The sequence below is a fragment of the Macaca thibetana genome, chromosome 18, assembly GCF_024542745.1.
Source record: "Macaca thibetana thibetana isolate TM-01 chromosome 18, ASM2454274v1, whole genome shotgun sequence".
Classification (NCBI taxonomy): Eukaryota; Metazoa; Chordata; class Mammalia; order Primates; family Cercopithecidae; genus Macaca; species Macaca thibetana.
In genome coordinates, this window is record NC_065595.1 from 48,464,042 (window position 1) to 48,480,949 (window position 16,908).

General features: G+C 39.4%; 1 protein-coding gene across 3 annotated transcripts in view; it reads left to right on the plus strand.

The window, feature by feature from the left end:
* The window catches only part of GAREM1 (GRB2 associated regulator of MAPK1 subtype 1), a 199,554-nt gene that overhangs the window by 168,890 nt on the left and 13,756 nt on the right, over window positions 1-16,908 (plus strand). For all 3 annotated transcript variants that reach the window (XM_050768270.1, XM_050768271.1, XM_050768272.1), the window contains one exon: window positions 7,059-8,231. In XM_050768270.1, coding sequence (XP_050624227.1) covers window positions 7,059-8,231 — 1,173 coding nt within the window. The remainder of the gene's footprint in view (window positions 1-7,058; window positions 8,232-16,908) is intronic.

Here is a 16,908-nt window from a genome sequence, read left to right on the forward strand (position 1 = left end):
ATATGGGCCAGGCATGGTGGCTCACTCCTGTAATCCCAGCTACTCAGGAGGCTGAGGCAGTAGAATTGCTTGAACCCAGGAGGCAGAGGTTGCAGTGAGCCAAGATCATGCCACTGCACTCCAGCCTGTGTGACAGAGCAAGACTCCATCTCAAAAACAAAACAACAACAACAACAAAAATAAACATATGACCATCTTAATTGGATATAGAATCAACATTTTATTAAAACTTTTAAAAATTTTATTTGTAGAAACTTTTAGAAAACCAGTATTGGAAAGACATTACTTACATGATTAAGAATATCTTAAAAAAACTTCTCATATTTTTATATTAAAACACTGACAATATTCTCATTAAAATCTGAAACACTAAAATGCTCACTGTCACCACCACCACTCTGTTATGAGAGAGAATGGATGAAAATTGAAAGGATAAGGATAAATTTTTCATCATTTGTGTAAGATATAATCACCTAATCCCAAGAGAAGTAACTGAAAAAAAGAACTATTACAGTAAGACACTGGACATGCAGAATAGCAGTAAAATGTATTCAACAACTATGACTCAACAGCAGTGTCCAGGGGTTGGTAATGCAGGCAGAATTAAATACTAATAAGGGAAATAAAAGATCTGAATAAATGATGAGAATTATGTGCCTCTTTGGAAATGCTATTACAATGATGTCACTTCTTGCCAAAACACCATGTAGATTTAATGTACTACAATAAAATTATCATTACAAACCATAGACAAAATGATTCTAAAGTTTATGTGGAAAAGCCACATTTTTCAGCCTTTCATTTTTAAATTATTTCAGTTCTAAAGAATTGTTGCAAGAATAAAAAGAGGACACCCTATCACTTTACCCAGATTCACCAACTTTTGTCTTTTTAGCACATTTGTTTTACCCGTTTCCCCAGTCTGCACCCATATACACATACACACATGCGTAATATAACTTACCTTTTTCTGAATGCATTATGTCCCCTACCCCTTAATACATTAGTGTATATTTCCTAAGAATAAGGGTTTTTTCTTATGTAAACACAGTATATTCAGGAACATTAGCAGTGATAACAATACTTTTATTTATAGTCCTGATTCCAAGTTGGCCGGATGTCCCAAAAGTGTACTTTATTGCTTTACTTTTCACTTCTCTTTATTTCATGTTAATCTGGAACAGTTATTCAGCCTTTCTTTGTCTTTTCTGGCATGGACATTTTGTTAAGAATATACACCAGGTATTTTATAGAATATTTCTCAGTTTGGGTTTGTCTGATATTTCCTCATGATGAGATTTCCATAATAGTTTTGGCTAGAATGGTACATAAGCAAGGTCATGAACTTCTCAGGAAGTCACATTCAGAGGTAGAGGATGTCAGTATGCCTCTCTTTGGTGATACTAAATTTGATAACCTGGTCAAGGTACTGTCCAAGGTATATTCTCCACTGTATAGTTACTTTTCTCCCCTTGCAGTGAATAAGCATTCTGGGAAAAGACACTAAGACCATGCATATAACCTCCTTAATCAAACTCCTATAAATTTGGCATCTATTGATGATTCTTATATAAAATGATTTTTTACTATAATAAAGTTATAATAGTAGAAAGTATAATAGTAATAAATAATGAAGTAAATAATAAGTTGCAAAATTATGATTTTCCAGTCTTCCTTGTTTGTCATCTTTTTGCTATCAGCATGGACTTAGGTGTTCCTGTTTATTCAATAGATTATAATTCATTGTGGTCTTTATTTATTGTGATGCTCAAATTGTCCCAGATTTTAGCAGTAGGAGCTCATTTAGGCTGGTTGCTGTGTCTTTTTGGCATGTTCTCACATCTTATGAGCACCTTACTTTCTGGCACGACAAAATGTTCCAAGCACACCTTGTACCATTTCTGCCCTACCCTTGGAATTCATAATTTCTCCAGGGAGCCCTGGTTCGTTTTAGTGGGGAACGATTTGGGCGGTTTCTGGTTGCTTGGAAAGGAAAAAACTAAGATATACGTTTGTGTGTCTGTGTGTGTGTGTATTTGTGTGTGTGTGTTTGTGTGTGTGTGTTTATGTGTGTCTGTGTGTGTGTGTGTGTGTGTTTATGTGTGTCTGTGTGTATAACTGCTGAAAAGTGTGAGTTAATATGGATACCTCTAATTTCAATCCAAACCCCAAGGAGTTCTGTCTTGCCTTTCCTGCTCTTCATTCCATGTTTCTGTCTCTCCTTCCAAAATGAAATCTCTGTACTCCCAAGACATCAATATATTTACCCATTCATTCAATCTTACAATACACATACATTTGATTCAGAGTTGTTCTACCCTTATCCCTATGAAAAACAAATCTACCAAAAGGATCAGAGTATTTATTGGTGTTTTTTCCCTACTGGCATTATATGGTCAAAGTGTATTAGTCCGTTCTCACACTTCTATAAAGAACTGCTCAAGATTGGGTAATTTATAAAGGAAACAGATTTAATTGACTTACAGTTCTGCATGGCTGGGGAGGCCTCCGGAAACTTACACTCATGGAGAAAGGTACCTCTTCACAGGGTGACAGGAGAAAGAATGAGTGCCCAGCAATGTGGCAAGCCCCTTATAAAACCATGATATCTCGTGAGAACTCACTATCATGAGAACTCACTCGCACGAGAACAGCTTGGAGGAAACCGCCCCCATGATTCAATTATCTTCACCTGGATTATTACAAGTCAAGGTGAGATTTAGTTAGGGTCACAACCAAACCATATCAGACAGCATTCCAAAGCTACTTGGATTATTTCTCTTTCCCCAGAGTGGTTATTTTGTTGATTTAAAAAACAGTTAAATTTTGCATTTGTTTCCATTTGCACTCAGTTTTAAAATAACTTAAATTTACAAGAAAAAAAAACACCAAAAAGTGGGTGAAGGATATGAACAAACACTTCTCAAAAGAAGGCATTTATGCGGCCAAAAAACATAAGAAAAAAAAAGCTCGTCATCACTGGTCATTAGAGAAATGCAAATAAAAACCACAATGAGATACCATCTCACGCCAGTTAGAATGGCAGTCATTTAAAAGTCAGGAAACAACAGATGCTGGAAAGGGTGTGGAGAAATAGGAATGCTTTTACACTGTTGGTGGGAGTGTAAATTAGCTCAAACATTGTGGAAGACAGTGTGGCGATTACTCAAGGATCTAGAAACAGAAATACCATTGGACCCAGCAATCCCTTTACTGGATATATACCCAAAGGATTATAAATCATTCTACTATAAAGGGAGATTTATTTTGCAGCACTGTTCACAATAGCAAAAACTTGGAACCAACCCAAATGCCCATCAGTGATAGACTGGATAAATGCGGCACATATATACCATGGAATACTATGCAGCCACAAAAAAGGATGAGTTCATGTCCTTTGCAGAGACATGGATGAAGCTGGAAACCATCATTCTCAGCAAATTAACACAGAAACAGAAAACCAAACACTGCATGTCCTCACTCATAAGTGGGAGTTAACAATGAGATCACATGGACACAAGGGAGAACATCACACACCGGGGCCTGTTGGAGGGGGGTGTCTAAGGGAGAGAAGATAACATTAGGAGAAATACTTAATGTAGATGATGGGTTGATGGGTGCCACAAACCACCATGAAACACATGTATACCTATGTAACAAACCTGAACATTCTGTACACATATCCCAGAACTTACAATTAAAAAAAAATTCTTGTTGACCTAATTTTTAAAATATGTAGCACATTAGCATACATCCTTGAAGTCAAAACTCTGTGGCAAGGTATACTCAGAAAGGTTTCATTTCCTCCCTTGTCCCTAGCTCCAGTAAGTAACCAGTTACATTGTTTTCTGTTTTTCCTTGTGCTTGTTTTTGTTTTTGTTTTGTAACAAAAATAAACAGAAAATGTATATACTAATTTTTCCTTTCTTCTTAAACAAAAAAAAAAGTATACTGTATAAACTTTTTTTGCACTTTGCTTTTTTTTATTTAACAATATATTCTTGAAAGTAATTTCATATCCATTCCTTGGATTCATTATTCTCATTGTCTTTTGCATAGTACCAGGAAGTGTGTGTACCATAGTTTATTCAGTCAGCCTCCTATATTTGAGCATTTAGATGAGTTCCAATATTTTGCAAAGACAAATAATGCTGCAATGAATAACCTTATACATGTGTACTTTCATATTGTTGGAGGAATATCTTCAGGGTAGATTCCTAGATGTAGATTGCTGGATGGAGGGATAAATGCATATGTCATTTGGCTTGATATTGCCAAATTCCCCACCACACAGGTTGTATCATGCTGTATTCTCACCAGCTATGGACAAGGATCCTTTTTACCCCATAGCCTTACCAACTGAGTGTGATGTCAAGCTTCTGAATTTTTAATCAATGTGTTAGGTGAGAAATGGTATCTTAGTATAATTTTAATTGGCATTTCTCTTATAAGGAGAGAAGTTCAACATATTTTCATAGGTTTGAAAGCTATTGTATGTCTTGTTAATTAATTAATTTTTCATATATTTTGCCAATTTTTCTACAACATTTTTGTTTTTGTTTTTGTTTTTTTCTTTTTTTCTTTTTTTTCAGACAGAGTCTCGCTTTGTCACCCAGTCTGCAATAATGCAGTGGCGCAATCTCAGCTCACTGCAGTCTCCGCGTCCTAGGTTCAAGCGATTCTCCTGCCTCAGCCTCCCAAGTAGCTGGGACTACAGTCGCGTGCCACCATGCCCTGCTAATTTTTTTGTATTTTTAATAGAGACAGGTTTCACTGCATTAGCCAGGATGTTCTCAGGTCCTTACTTTTAAGAAGCTACTTGTATGTTAGAGATATTAGCTCTTTATCTGTGATATGTTTTGCAAATATTTCAGTCTGTCCTTTGACTTTTGACTTTATTTCTCTTGTTTTCTGCCATCCACATACTTTTTGAGTCAGAATAAACACAATTCAGGGCTTTTGTTATCAGATCTGAAAATGTAAGATGAAGACAAATTAAAAACAATATAGTTAAAGTGGGAAAATAGAAAGGTCACTAAGATAAATGGCCCCCAAATAAATGCAAATATGGGTATATATTTGAATGTATTTTATGAACTTAGTATATAATACTTTATATATTTTACATTTATGATACAAAAGTATATAATATTAGTATACAATAAAAGTGACGCTTCAAATTAGTGATGAAAGGGATGGCTATTTAGGAAGTGTACTCAACACTCAGTTAATTTACACACACACACACACACACACACACACACACACGCAAACCTACCTTAAATAATCCACCAGAGTAAATAGAGTTACGTTCCCTGTTGGGTTCGGATTTAAAAAAAAATAGAGCTACATAGCAAAGTATTAAAAGAAAACACTGGCAATTATACCAGCGTTTCTCAACCTCAGCACCACTGAGATTTTTGCACTGGCTAATTCTTTGCTGTGGGGAGCTGTCCTGAGCATTATAGCATATTGAGCAGCTTCCCTGGCCTCTATCCACTAGATGCAAACAGCGGCTTCCCCAGTCGTGGCAATCAAAACTGTCTCCAAACATTGCCCCCTAGTGGGTACAATCACTCCTGGTTCAGAATCATGAATCTGTATCATCTTGGCTAGAAACATAGCACCCAAGAATGAAATCACAAAGGAAATTTTGAAAATATTGACTACATTTTAAAAAAGACAACTTTAATAGTTAAGCTATAAAATTGCCATTCAAACAACAAATGGAAAAATGCATAGCATAAATTACATTTTCATTTACATAAAAAGTAATCAGTAAGAGATCTAAATAATTAGATAAATACTGAAAAATGAATATACCAATAAATATATTTAAAATAAAAAAATTAATTCAGCATGGATGCTTTATCTCTCATACTGGTAAACATGAAATAAACTTCAGTATGAGTATAGGGAGTCATAATTTCATAAAGTGATAAAAGTATAAATAAGTATAACATTGATGAAAACACAGTGGGCAGTGCATATTAGACCTTTCAAATATATGCATATTAGCCAGGGGTGGTGGCTCACACCTTAGTCTCAGCTATTCGGGAGGCTGAGGTGGAAGGATTCCTTAAGCTTGGGAGGTCAAGGCTGTAGTGAGCTATGATCATGCCACTGCACTCCAGCCTGGGCAGCAAGATCTTGTCTTCAAAAACAAAACAAAACCAAAAAACAAATATATGCATAGCTTTTGTCCCTGCAGTTTTTCTGGTACTTTATCCTAAGGAAATAATTGAGCTGTAAAAAAGTTCATTGCAGTACTATTTATAATTGCTAGACATTGGAAAAAATCCATCTATATTTTTATTTTAGAGTAGGGAGCTAGTCAAATAATGCACATTCATACAAAATGGAATACATTAGGTTAGTATTACTATTGATGAAGTATATGCCCTGGGGAAATGGATACAGTTAGAAACTCAGGTAACAGAATTGTGTATATATGTATCTGTTTGTATCTCTGAGATAGATGAATCAATTCTATTTCTTTTTTCTATTTATATTTGACAGATTATCTTTAGTGATAAGATAGCATAGAAGTTCTTCATTTTTATATTTGTATTTTTAAATATTTCTTCCAATTAAATAATGGATGTATAATTTTTTAAAAATGGAGAAATACCACATTTTTAAGTTCTTTATCTCAATTTCAAATTTTAAAAATTTAGTAAAATTTTAAAAAGTAAAAAATTTAAATTTAAATAATAGAAAACAAGGAATTTTCTACATCAGCCTTCATGAAAACATTTATAACTAAAAAAGAAAAAAAATTACAATGTCCCTGTTAGTATCCATATGATAGACTACTCTGCATATATAAAGAAAAGAGATGTTTATAAAATTCTAGACTAATATCATCTTGAACAAATAGTAGTTATTATTAACCACATAAGTATAATAAAAATAAAACCAAGTGTCTAAATTTAGTATTAAAGAAAAGCACAGCATTTTCATCTGTGTATGTATTTGTGTGGGTCTTAATAGGAAGTTCTTCTTTGCATGAGTAGATCAAAGGAAATGAACCTAAAATGTGCTTTATTATATTGTAGGTTGCTTCAGGTGAATGCAATGAAGACACTGAAGTTTACAACATCACCCTGTGTACTGGGGATGAACTCACTCTAATGGGGCAAGCAGAAATCCTTTATGCAAAGACATTCAAGGAAAAGTCACGACTCAACACAATCTTCAAAAAGATTGGGAAGCTCAATTCCATCAGCAAGCTGGGAAAAGGCAAAATGCCATGCCTCATTTGCATGAATCACCGGACCAACGAAAGCATTAGCCTTCCATTCCAGTGCAAGGGCAGGTTTAGCACCCGAAGTCCCCTGGAACTTCAGATGCAAGAGGGCGAACACACCATCCGCAACATTGTGGAGAAGACCAGGCTTCCTGTGAATGTGACTGTGCCAAGCCCTCCACCGAGAAACCCATACGATCTCCACTTCATCCGTGAGGGGCACCGCTATAAGTTTGTGAACATCCAGACCAAGACGGTGGTGGTTTGCTGTGTGCTGCGGAACAACAAGATCCTCCCCATGCACTTTCCTTTGCACTTGACTGTCCCCAAGTTCAGCCTCCCAGAACACCTGGTGAAGGGAGAGGGATGGCCCGAAACCCTGGTCCATCACTGGCTAGGTATCTGCCAAGAACAGTTCGACATCGATGAGTATTCACGGGCTGTCCGTGATGTGAAAACCGACTGGAATGAGGACTGCAAGAGCCCCAAGAAGGGCCGGTGCTCTGGCCACAACCACGTGCCCAACTCCCTCAGCTACGCCCGCGATGAGCTCACTCAGTCCTTCCACCGACTCTCAGTCTGTGTGTATGGCAACAATCTCCATGGCAACAGCGAGGTGAACCTTCATGGTTGCAGGGACCTGGGGGGAGATTGGGCCCCCTTTCCTCATGACATCCTGCCCTACCAGGACTCTGGAGATAGTGGGAGTGACTACCTTTTCCCAGAAGCTAGTGAAGAGTCAACAGGCCTCCCGGGAAAGTCAGAACTTCCCTATGAAGAGCTGTGGCTGGAGGAAGGCAAGCCCAGCCATCAGCCTCTCACTCGCTCCCTAAGCGAGAAGAGCAGATGTGATCAGTTTAGAGGTTCTGTCCGATCTAAATGTGCAACTTCTCCTCTTCCCATCCCTGGGACTCTGGGAGCAGCAATGAAATCTTCAGATACTTCCCTACCTCCACCTCCAGTGCCTCCCAAATCTGAAGCCGTAAGTCATTTCTGTTTTTGAATGAGGTGCCAGTCTTACTGTCTCTCTGCTCAGTCATCCACTACTTTATTTTCTTAAAACTCCCCAACTGAAGATTATCAGAGTGAGCAAATTTGTTTAGTTTGGAGTGAGATATACATGCTAGCTTGATTATTTTGACCAGTTAGAAATTACAGTTTTACTCTATGTCTAATGAGAACCTCTTGGAGAGTTTTTAACAGTAGAGTTTTAAACATGACTTTTGCTGCTGCCCGGAGAATGGATTATAGGGAGGAGAGAGTGGAAGGTGGGAGGCAGAGAAGAGGCGACTGCAGTAACGTAGGTGTGAGGTGGTGAGGCCCTAAACCGCGGCAGCTGGTAGTGGCTGGCAGAGAGGGACGACTGCTTCAGACTGTTTCACAGGTAAACCCAACAATATTTACATGTGAATTGGATGTTGGGCATGAAAGAAAGAGAGCAATCAAAGAAAACGCCTAGATTTTTAACCTGGGCACCAGAATGGATATTATTGTCATTTACTGTGATGGGGAAGACTGAAGGAGGAGTAAATTTATTTGGTGGTGGGAGGGGAAGCAGAGGAAAATCAAGAGGCAGCAGCCTCACTTACAACTCTCTCCTATACCCCTGAAGTTACTTTGAGATCAAAGCATAGTGGATGTGCTAATGTATACACACACACACCCCCCCCCCACAGAACCAGGTGCCAGGGCAGTTCTATTTAACACCTTAAACGTAACTCACTCAGAGCTTGATTTTAATGTAAAACTAAAATTTTGGTACAGTTCTGTTTAGAACAAAAGAAAGGGCCCTCTATTTTGACCATGTTCTTTGACTGACAGCCACTCTGAACCTTTGCTATTCATTTTTAATCATTGAATTTCGTTATCCCTGAGGGAGAAAGAGCTACAGGTACTAAGTGTAATTTTATTAATTTATTTGACAATATCTGTTACAGTGGCTTCCTTTTTTCTATCTCTAGAAGAATCCTTTTTAAAAGAATTATATGAATCCCAATATATAGAAGAGTTCAAATCAAAACCTATCTGACCAAAGCACATATTGTGGGGAAGCGGTCTTCCTTGGGTCCCTGCCCACTCTGCCCCTACCAGGTGATCTTAGGATACCTTTCTAGAACCCTGGGGCTGTGCAGAACCCAGTTTTTTAAAACTATGGAATTACTAGGCTAGATGCTAGAAATACAGGCATCAAGAAAACCTGGACTCTAGCCCCTCATACTTCTCAGTTTTACAGGGAAGGTAACAGATGAAAAGAAATGACTGTTATACAAGTTAAAAGGTGATAAACAATAGGAAGATGAGAGAGAGAGAATGTATGGGGAATTCAGAGGCGACAGAGAAACTTCTAGTCGGGGGATGAATGAGAGGAACCTCCATGGAGATTGTGACATTTTAAATGCGTTTAGAAAATGTACCTGAATTGGAAGAGAAATGAGAAAGAAGGACATTCCGGACAGAGCAGCATGAGCAACGAGCTGGAAGCTGGGGCAGCTTTAAGCATGTACGAGGGAAAACAAGGAGTTCTGTGGGGCAGTTAAATAGGGATGGGCAGTGCTGACTGAGAGACTGGCACCAGGGCATGGACAGCCCTGGGTGTCAGGCAGCAGTTTGTGCCAGGCTCCATGCTTAGCTGTCCATAAAGAGCCCTCATTGCTGCAAAGCTTTCCTAAGAGGACCCACCTCTGGCCTTTTGTTGCAGGGCGTGAGAGCTGCCCAGCAGCTACAGATCTGGACTTGCCCTTGCTCCTTACAGGATCCTGTGGGGACCATCAGGCACAAGCCCAGAGATCCCTGTATTCACTAAATGTCATGGACTGTTTAGGGAACTTAATGGTAGAGCTGGGGTCCTTGGCCCTTGTGTTTATGTCAGTGATTCCCTAAGAATGTTCATCAAAAGCCAGGTTAAAAAGTAAGGGGGCAGCCCTCCAAACAAGTTCTCCCGGAACTTGAGGGATGTCTTAATTCGGCTATGTATTTCGTGTTACTTGAAGGTTGGGACTCTGACCTTCAATAGAAACATGACTGTATGAGCTTTTCCTACTGAACTTGGGTCCTACCTGGCACACAGTGGGGACTCATGTTTGTTGACTGACTTACAGACTCATCCGAGATGGTCACACCCAGGGTCATTTATGTAACCAAGTCTGGAGGTAGGAAACTAGCATCACTTGTTTTTTCTGTGGCTAATGAAAGATGAGTAAGAACATAAATATTAAGAGGTCCAACTCTGACCTTGGTACTAAAAAAGAAACGCTAAATTTGAAACTAAAAGCAAATCTCACAGAAGAAAAAAAAAAATTGGCCTCCAGTCTAAGCTGTAATTTCTTATGACGTAAGAGAATCTTTTCAGAGCGTGTCCAGTGTTTGTAGAATGCTATAAACCTAATGAGTTTTTTTATAAACACCTGAAATCATTTAATTTGGTTTTTTAAAAAAATTTAGGCATTTCAAATGAAGTCATGTTTTTTATTGGTTCTGTGACCATGAAATGAATTTTCCATTTTTAAGATGTGCGTGGGATCCAGAGAACATCATAGTTGTTAGATGTGGCTTCAGCTTGTAATTTTCAAAAGGGAACTTTAATGGGGCATAAATTTAAGTGCTCCCACAGAATTAAGTAAAAGTTCTTTGGATAGTTCCGGTGGAGTGAGGTCTTGGGAGAGAGATGTGCCATGTGTCCAGCCAACTCTCCTACCCAGTAATTAAAGATGTTGGCTTCACTTGAAAGTTCACCAGCTAGATATTAGCTGGGAAGGTGACAACTCTCACAAGGTCCTTAGGAATAGAAGGTGCCAGGGCAACGGAAAGGAGTCAAAGAAAGGGGGTCTTCCTCCCCACTTGTGCTGCAGCTCTGGCATCCTCTGGGCTCTGCTTGTCAACCCTTTTCTGTTTGTGTCTTAAACAGGGAAACTACATTGTGAGCCAAACAGAAAATCGTTGGGGGCAGAGTCATCCGTTTAATCCCGTTCGTATGTTTTGTTAATATACCTTGCATATTCACTTGTATTTGACGCTCTAGTCCTTTTGTATCTTTGTATTTGATGCTCTAGAATTGTGTGCTCTAGTCCTCTTATATCTTTGTAAAGATTGTTTAAGAATTATTTATGCTTGTTTTGTTTTGTTTGAAACAGAGTCTTACTCTGTTGCCCAGGCTGGAGTGCAGTGCACGATCTTGGCTCACTGCAACCTCCGCCTCTCCAGTTCAAGTGATTCTCGTGCCTCAGTCTCCTGAGAAGCTGGGATTACAGGCACGTGCCACTACACCTGGCTAATTTTTTTTGTATTTTTAGTAGAGATGGGGTTTCACCACGTTGACCAGGCTGGTCTCGAGCTCCTGACCTCAAGTGATCCACCCACCTCTGCCTCCCAAAGTGCTGGGGTTACAGGCATGAGCCACTGAACCCAGCCATGTTTAATAAGTTTTTAAACAAAACACTGACACTAACCTCTCTGGAATATGAGAGGCCGTTCTCTTCCTAACGGGAATGTCACAGGGAAAAGTAAACAGTTCCTGGTTCAAGAAATAGACAAGATGCAACACCTAGAACTGTTGCATCTGAGCCCAACTGAGGGAGCATGCCCAGTCTGGCATTTTCCCTTTTTAAAATTTTGCAAGCTGCCCCCAGATCAGAATGACCTGACAGTCCCTTTTGAGTGGATTATCCTTATTGATCTAAACACATTCTCTATTCTATAACATTGCAGGCGTCTATTCATCAGGTAGATTTTCTGGTTATTGGCTGATATGTAAAGTATTTACCCAGATGTACTCTACAAAAGGCAATCTTCAAGAGCAATCTTCTTTTCCCCCTCTTTAGAAAATGCCATTTTGGAGAGCAATGCTGGGAAGACTTTATATTGCACAAGATGCTATAAATAGAGCATTTGACTTCCAGTCTGTTCTCCTCTATGCAATGAGTTACAAATAGTTATCAAAACTGCAGGGTCAGCCTGGTATGGTGGCTCACGCCTGTAATCCCAGCACTTTGGGAAGCCGAGGTAGGCAGATCACTTGAGCTCAGGAGTTCAAGACCAGCCTGGCCAACATGGTGAAACCCGGTCTGTACTTTAAAAAAAAAAAAAAAACAACACCTGGTGTGGTGGTGCATGCCTGTAATCCCAGCTACTCCGGAAGCTGAGGCAGGATAATCAACTGAACCCAGGAGGCAGAGGTTGCAGTGAGCTGAGATCGTGCCACTACACTCCAGCCTGGGTGTCAGAGCAAGACTCAGTCTCAGAAAAACAGACAAAATAACCCTGCAGGTTCACAGCTCTTCTGAAACCATTTGTGTAGCAGTATCCTATCTGAGGACCCCAGCACCCAGTGGTCAGTGTTCTCTATCTGTCCTTTTTTTTTTTTTTTTTTTTTTTTTTTGAGATGGAGTCTTACTCTATCACCAGGCTGGAGTGCAGTGCTGCGATCTCGGCTCACTACAACCTCCACCTCCTAGTTTCAAGCGATTCCCCTGCCTCAGCCTCCCAATGAGATGGGAATAGAGGCTCACGCCACTACACCTGGCTAATTTTTTTTGTTTGTTTTAGTAGAGACAGGATTTCACCATGTTGGCCAGGATGATCTTGATCTCCTGACCCCATGATCCACCCGCCTTGGCCTCCCAAAGTGCTGGGATTAAAGGCATGAGCCACCGTGCCCAGCCTCCATCTGTCTTTAATAACAGAAAAAAAACATATTCCCTCTTGGATAGTGGTTGATATTATAGCAATTCCTGGTAAAAGGAAAATCATAAAAGAAGCTCTTTTGTGAACCACTGATTTCAACCATGTTTTACTGCAGTGTTGATGAATTTGTGAACCTTTGTGATAGACAAGATTGCCCCACAGCTTATGAGAAACAGAGTTTAAGAACTAAGTTTTAAGATGGGTTGGTAGCACGCATTCATTGTTAGAAGGCCGAAAGTTCATCATAAAGTTTCTTTAATGAAGCACACTGTGTTGTTGGTGTTTGAGAAAAATGGGACTTAAAGAGTAAATTTAATGCCAGATTGATGGGCCTAGCCTAGTAGGTGCTTGCAAAAAACTGATTTAACTATAGAGAAGTCTGTTGGGGCATCTGAATCTGCCTCAGCCAGGCAGAACCCTCGCTATGTGATAGATAATTAGAGGCGTGCAGCATTGCATGTGAGAGCTGTATATCGATTTCAATCCTCACGCTACCACAAGGTAGCTTCATACCTTGCACAAAATATTTAACCTCCCTGAGTCAGTTCCTGTGGGGATAATAACATCTTCACTGCATTTTTGTACTGTGCAAAGAACTTGGCACTTCTCCCTGGCACTTGGTAAACATTTATAATAAATAGCAATAATTTAATATAGGAGGGTTAGGTAGACAGTCACTGTTTAGAGGTTTTTTCCCGCTGTCTTTCCTTGACTAAAGAGTGGAGAGAGGAAGTCACACTTTCCAGGTACATAAGTCCCCTCCAAAGGGTCAGGAGGTGGGTGGGAGTGGACATATCCACCCCGACAGCAAATGGGCAGAGCCAGCTACCACGGGGGTCAGTCAGCCTCCCATTCCAGAAGTGGGTGTGCTAGTTCATTCTGCTGGGTTTCTGAGATATGATAAAAACACACAATTGGTTTTAAAAATAGCAAAACATTCTTTTAATCTGACTTTTAAAACGTCTACTTGGTAAGGTAGGTATTATGTTTTAGTTACATAACTGTGGAATCATCACAAACTTTGTAATCATCATAAGCCCAAAAACAGAGCTCCAGAAATGCTTGGCACCCTGTGGATCCCAATAGCATAATCTTTTAGTGGCAGAGTCAGGGGTTTTAAGAACTAGAGTGCCTGTGAAAAAGCCACATGAGGCTCTAAGGCTGTGAACAAGTGTCAAGAAACTGGTATTACACAGAAATATCAAAGGTGAGAAGTGGCCTTGGATAACTGACTCCCTTCCTCAGGCTTGGCCAGGCCAGCTCCTGGTGCTGCCAGGTCTCATTACTTTGGATATGCCCAGCCTACAGAATTAGTGGCCTTACATGACTACTCAAGTTAAGAAAGTACCATAAAATATGTTTGTTGATAACAAGCTGTGGGAAGTAGCTAAGAATTGATTCTACTCTGCATTTTTATTTTATTTTGTCTTTGGGCTTTTTCTCTCTGTAAAATATTAATATTAGGTATTGACAGATTTTCTTAAATCTGATGTATTAATATTTAAGCTTAGTGATTATTTACTTTTCAAAATAACTGCTCTACAAAAAGATACAGTCAGGATTCCACTAGTTAATGAGGTTTCCTAGGGCATTTGATGTTTAATTAATTTTAATTACAAGCTTTGAGGAGTATTTTGTAAGCAAGCCATACCTAAGATCCCATTTGTTAATTGAAATAAGGACTAAATTATTATTGTGTTTGGTAACTTTGAAACTAATTGCCTTCTGTTTCATGTAGGTTCTTTTTAAATGAAAGCTTCTAGGTCAAGATGTATTTTCTTCTTCTTCTGTGTCCATTGAAAATCTTAATGATTAGAATGATGATAAAGATAATTATAATATTCTATTGCCACAGTCCCCAACCTTTTTGGCACCAGGGACCAGTTTCATGGAAGACAGTTTTTCCACAGACCCAGGGTTGGGAGAGGGAGTGGTTTCGGGATGACTCAAGTGCATTGCATTTATTGTACACTTTATTTCTATTATTACTACATTGTAATATATAATGAAATAATTATATAGCTCACCATAATGTAGAATCAATGGGACCCCTGAGCTGCTTTTCCTGCAACTAGACGGTCCCATCTGGGGGTGATGGGAGACAGTGACAGATCATCAGGCATTAGCTTCTCATAAGGAACACGCAACCTAGATTCTCATAAGGAACATGCAAAGTTCCCTCACATGTGCGGTTCACAGCAGGGTTCGGGCTCCTATGAGAATCTAATGCCACCACTGATCTCACAGGAGGCGGAGCTCGGGCAGTAATCCGAGGGATGGGGAGCAGCTGTAAATACAGATGAAGCTTCACTGGCTCACTAGCCAGCTGCTCGCCTCCTGCTGTGTGCTGCCTGGTTCCTCTCAGGCCACAGACCAGTACCAGTCCATATCCCAAAAGTTGGGGACCCCTGTTCTATTGGGTAAGTCTTGTTCCAAAGCTGTACAATTAAGTATGTACCATTTGTATAAAATCACATTAATAGGAAGGTTATACATGACTTAAGTATATTTATCACATAGTATACTCCTTGCTCAGGAAGGATCTTTATTCTACTCTTCAATGGCATATACTTTCTGAGTCCATGAAAGCACCCTACATTTTAAACAAGTACATCTTTTCAGAACCACTTGCCCCTCCTGCCACTGAGTGAGTGGCTGCCCGCTCCTTCCCCTGGGCCTCCTTTGCCTGAGGCTGGAATATTGGAGACCATTTCTGAGAAAGATCTGTCTTAGGTCCTTATCATCAATGTATAAAAATGGAAAAAAGAAGCTCATATGTCTAAGAATCAGGATTTTGACTGTAAATCACATTTGCCCTCGTGTAATTAATCAAATAGAGGTTCATTTATTGTACTTTGTCATTATAAAACTTTAATTTTTGTTTGGCTGAAAATATCCACTGATGGTTACGCGACAGGGTTATGAACTCTTTGTATAAAAGCCTCTTTATAAATAAGATTTCTTACGGCTGTAATGATTTTGTTATCTGGGAGTGTGGGAAGAAATGTAAAATACAGGGCAGAGGGCAGTCAGTGAAGGCAAAGTTACAAAGTTCAAGGAAGCATGGTTACAAAACTCCTTTCTTTAGGTTGCTGACTTGTCCTGCATTTGGCTTTTTAGGGAAGAAAATGCACAAGAAAGGTGAATCTCATTTTAAATCAAGCTCCCCTGCAGTGTATGTATTTTCTTAATCATTGTCAATATGGAAACAAAACGATCCTTACTCCACCTGAGTGTGCCAAAATATCTTTATTGATTGTCCACAATTCCGAGCAATATGATCTTTGAGACAGGAGGTATACTCCCTCCCCCATGCCCCTGCCAGGCATGTGACAATTGGTTCTAGAAGGTTAACTAAGGAAATACATGGCCCGGTCAGCAGATGTCCCTAGATCCATTGTCTTGTATGTAAGATTGAGCAGCCACCACTGCTCTGAAACTGATTTTTTTCCCAAAAGGCCATCTGAAAACTGTTAAGTAAAGACCATGCCATAGTTAACTGTCCTTTCACCTTTCTTAAGCTCTTTGGTCCTGTTAGTGACTGCATGTGAAAGTTGTGTTTCTTCCACAGAACAGAGGAGTCGAAGTTGTGAGAAACAAAGGCTTTCCAAGAAATGCTGTTGTACCAGAAAGCCCCCAGTCTTAGTGATGCTGTTTCATAAACCCCTAGGAAGTGTCAGAGAAAAAGATGTAACAGAAGAAAGAAAGTATTTCATAGATACTATGTAGAAAACACTCCAATTGTATGTATGTATCCTTTTTTTCCCTCCAGAGATCTACATGTAACTCTGCTTTCCACTCATGCAATCATGAGCTTCCTACTGTTAACAAATTCTCATGCATTATTTTCAACATGTGGCAATTTATAGGAGACCTTGTTTTCCACTTTTCAAATTACTGATCCTTGACCTGTGCTCAGTTCCCTCCCAGCTAAGCAAGAGTTAGAACTGTAAGAAAGGGAGAAGGGAAAAGAAGGTTAA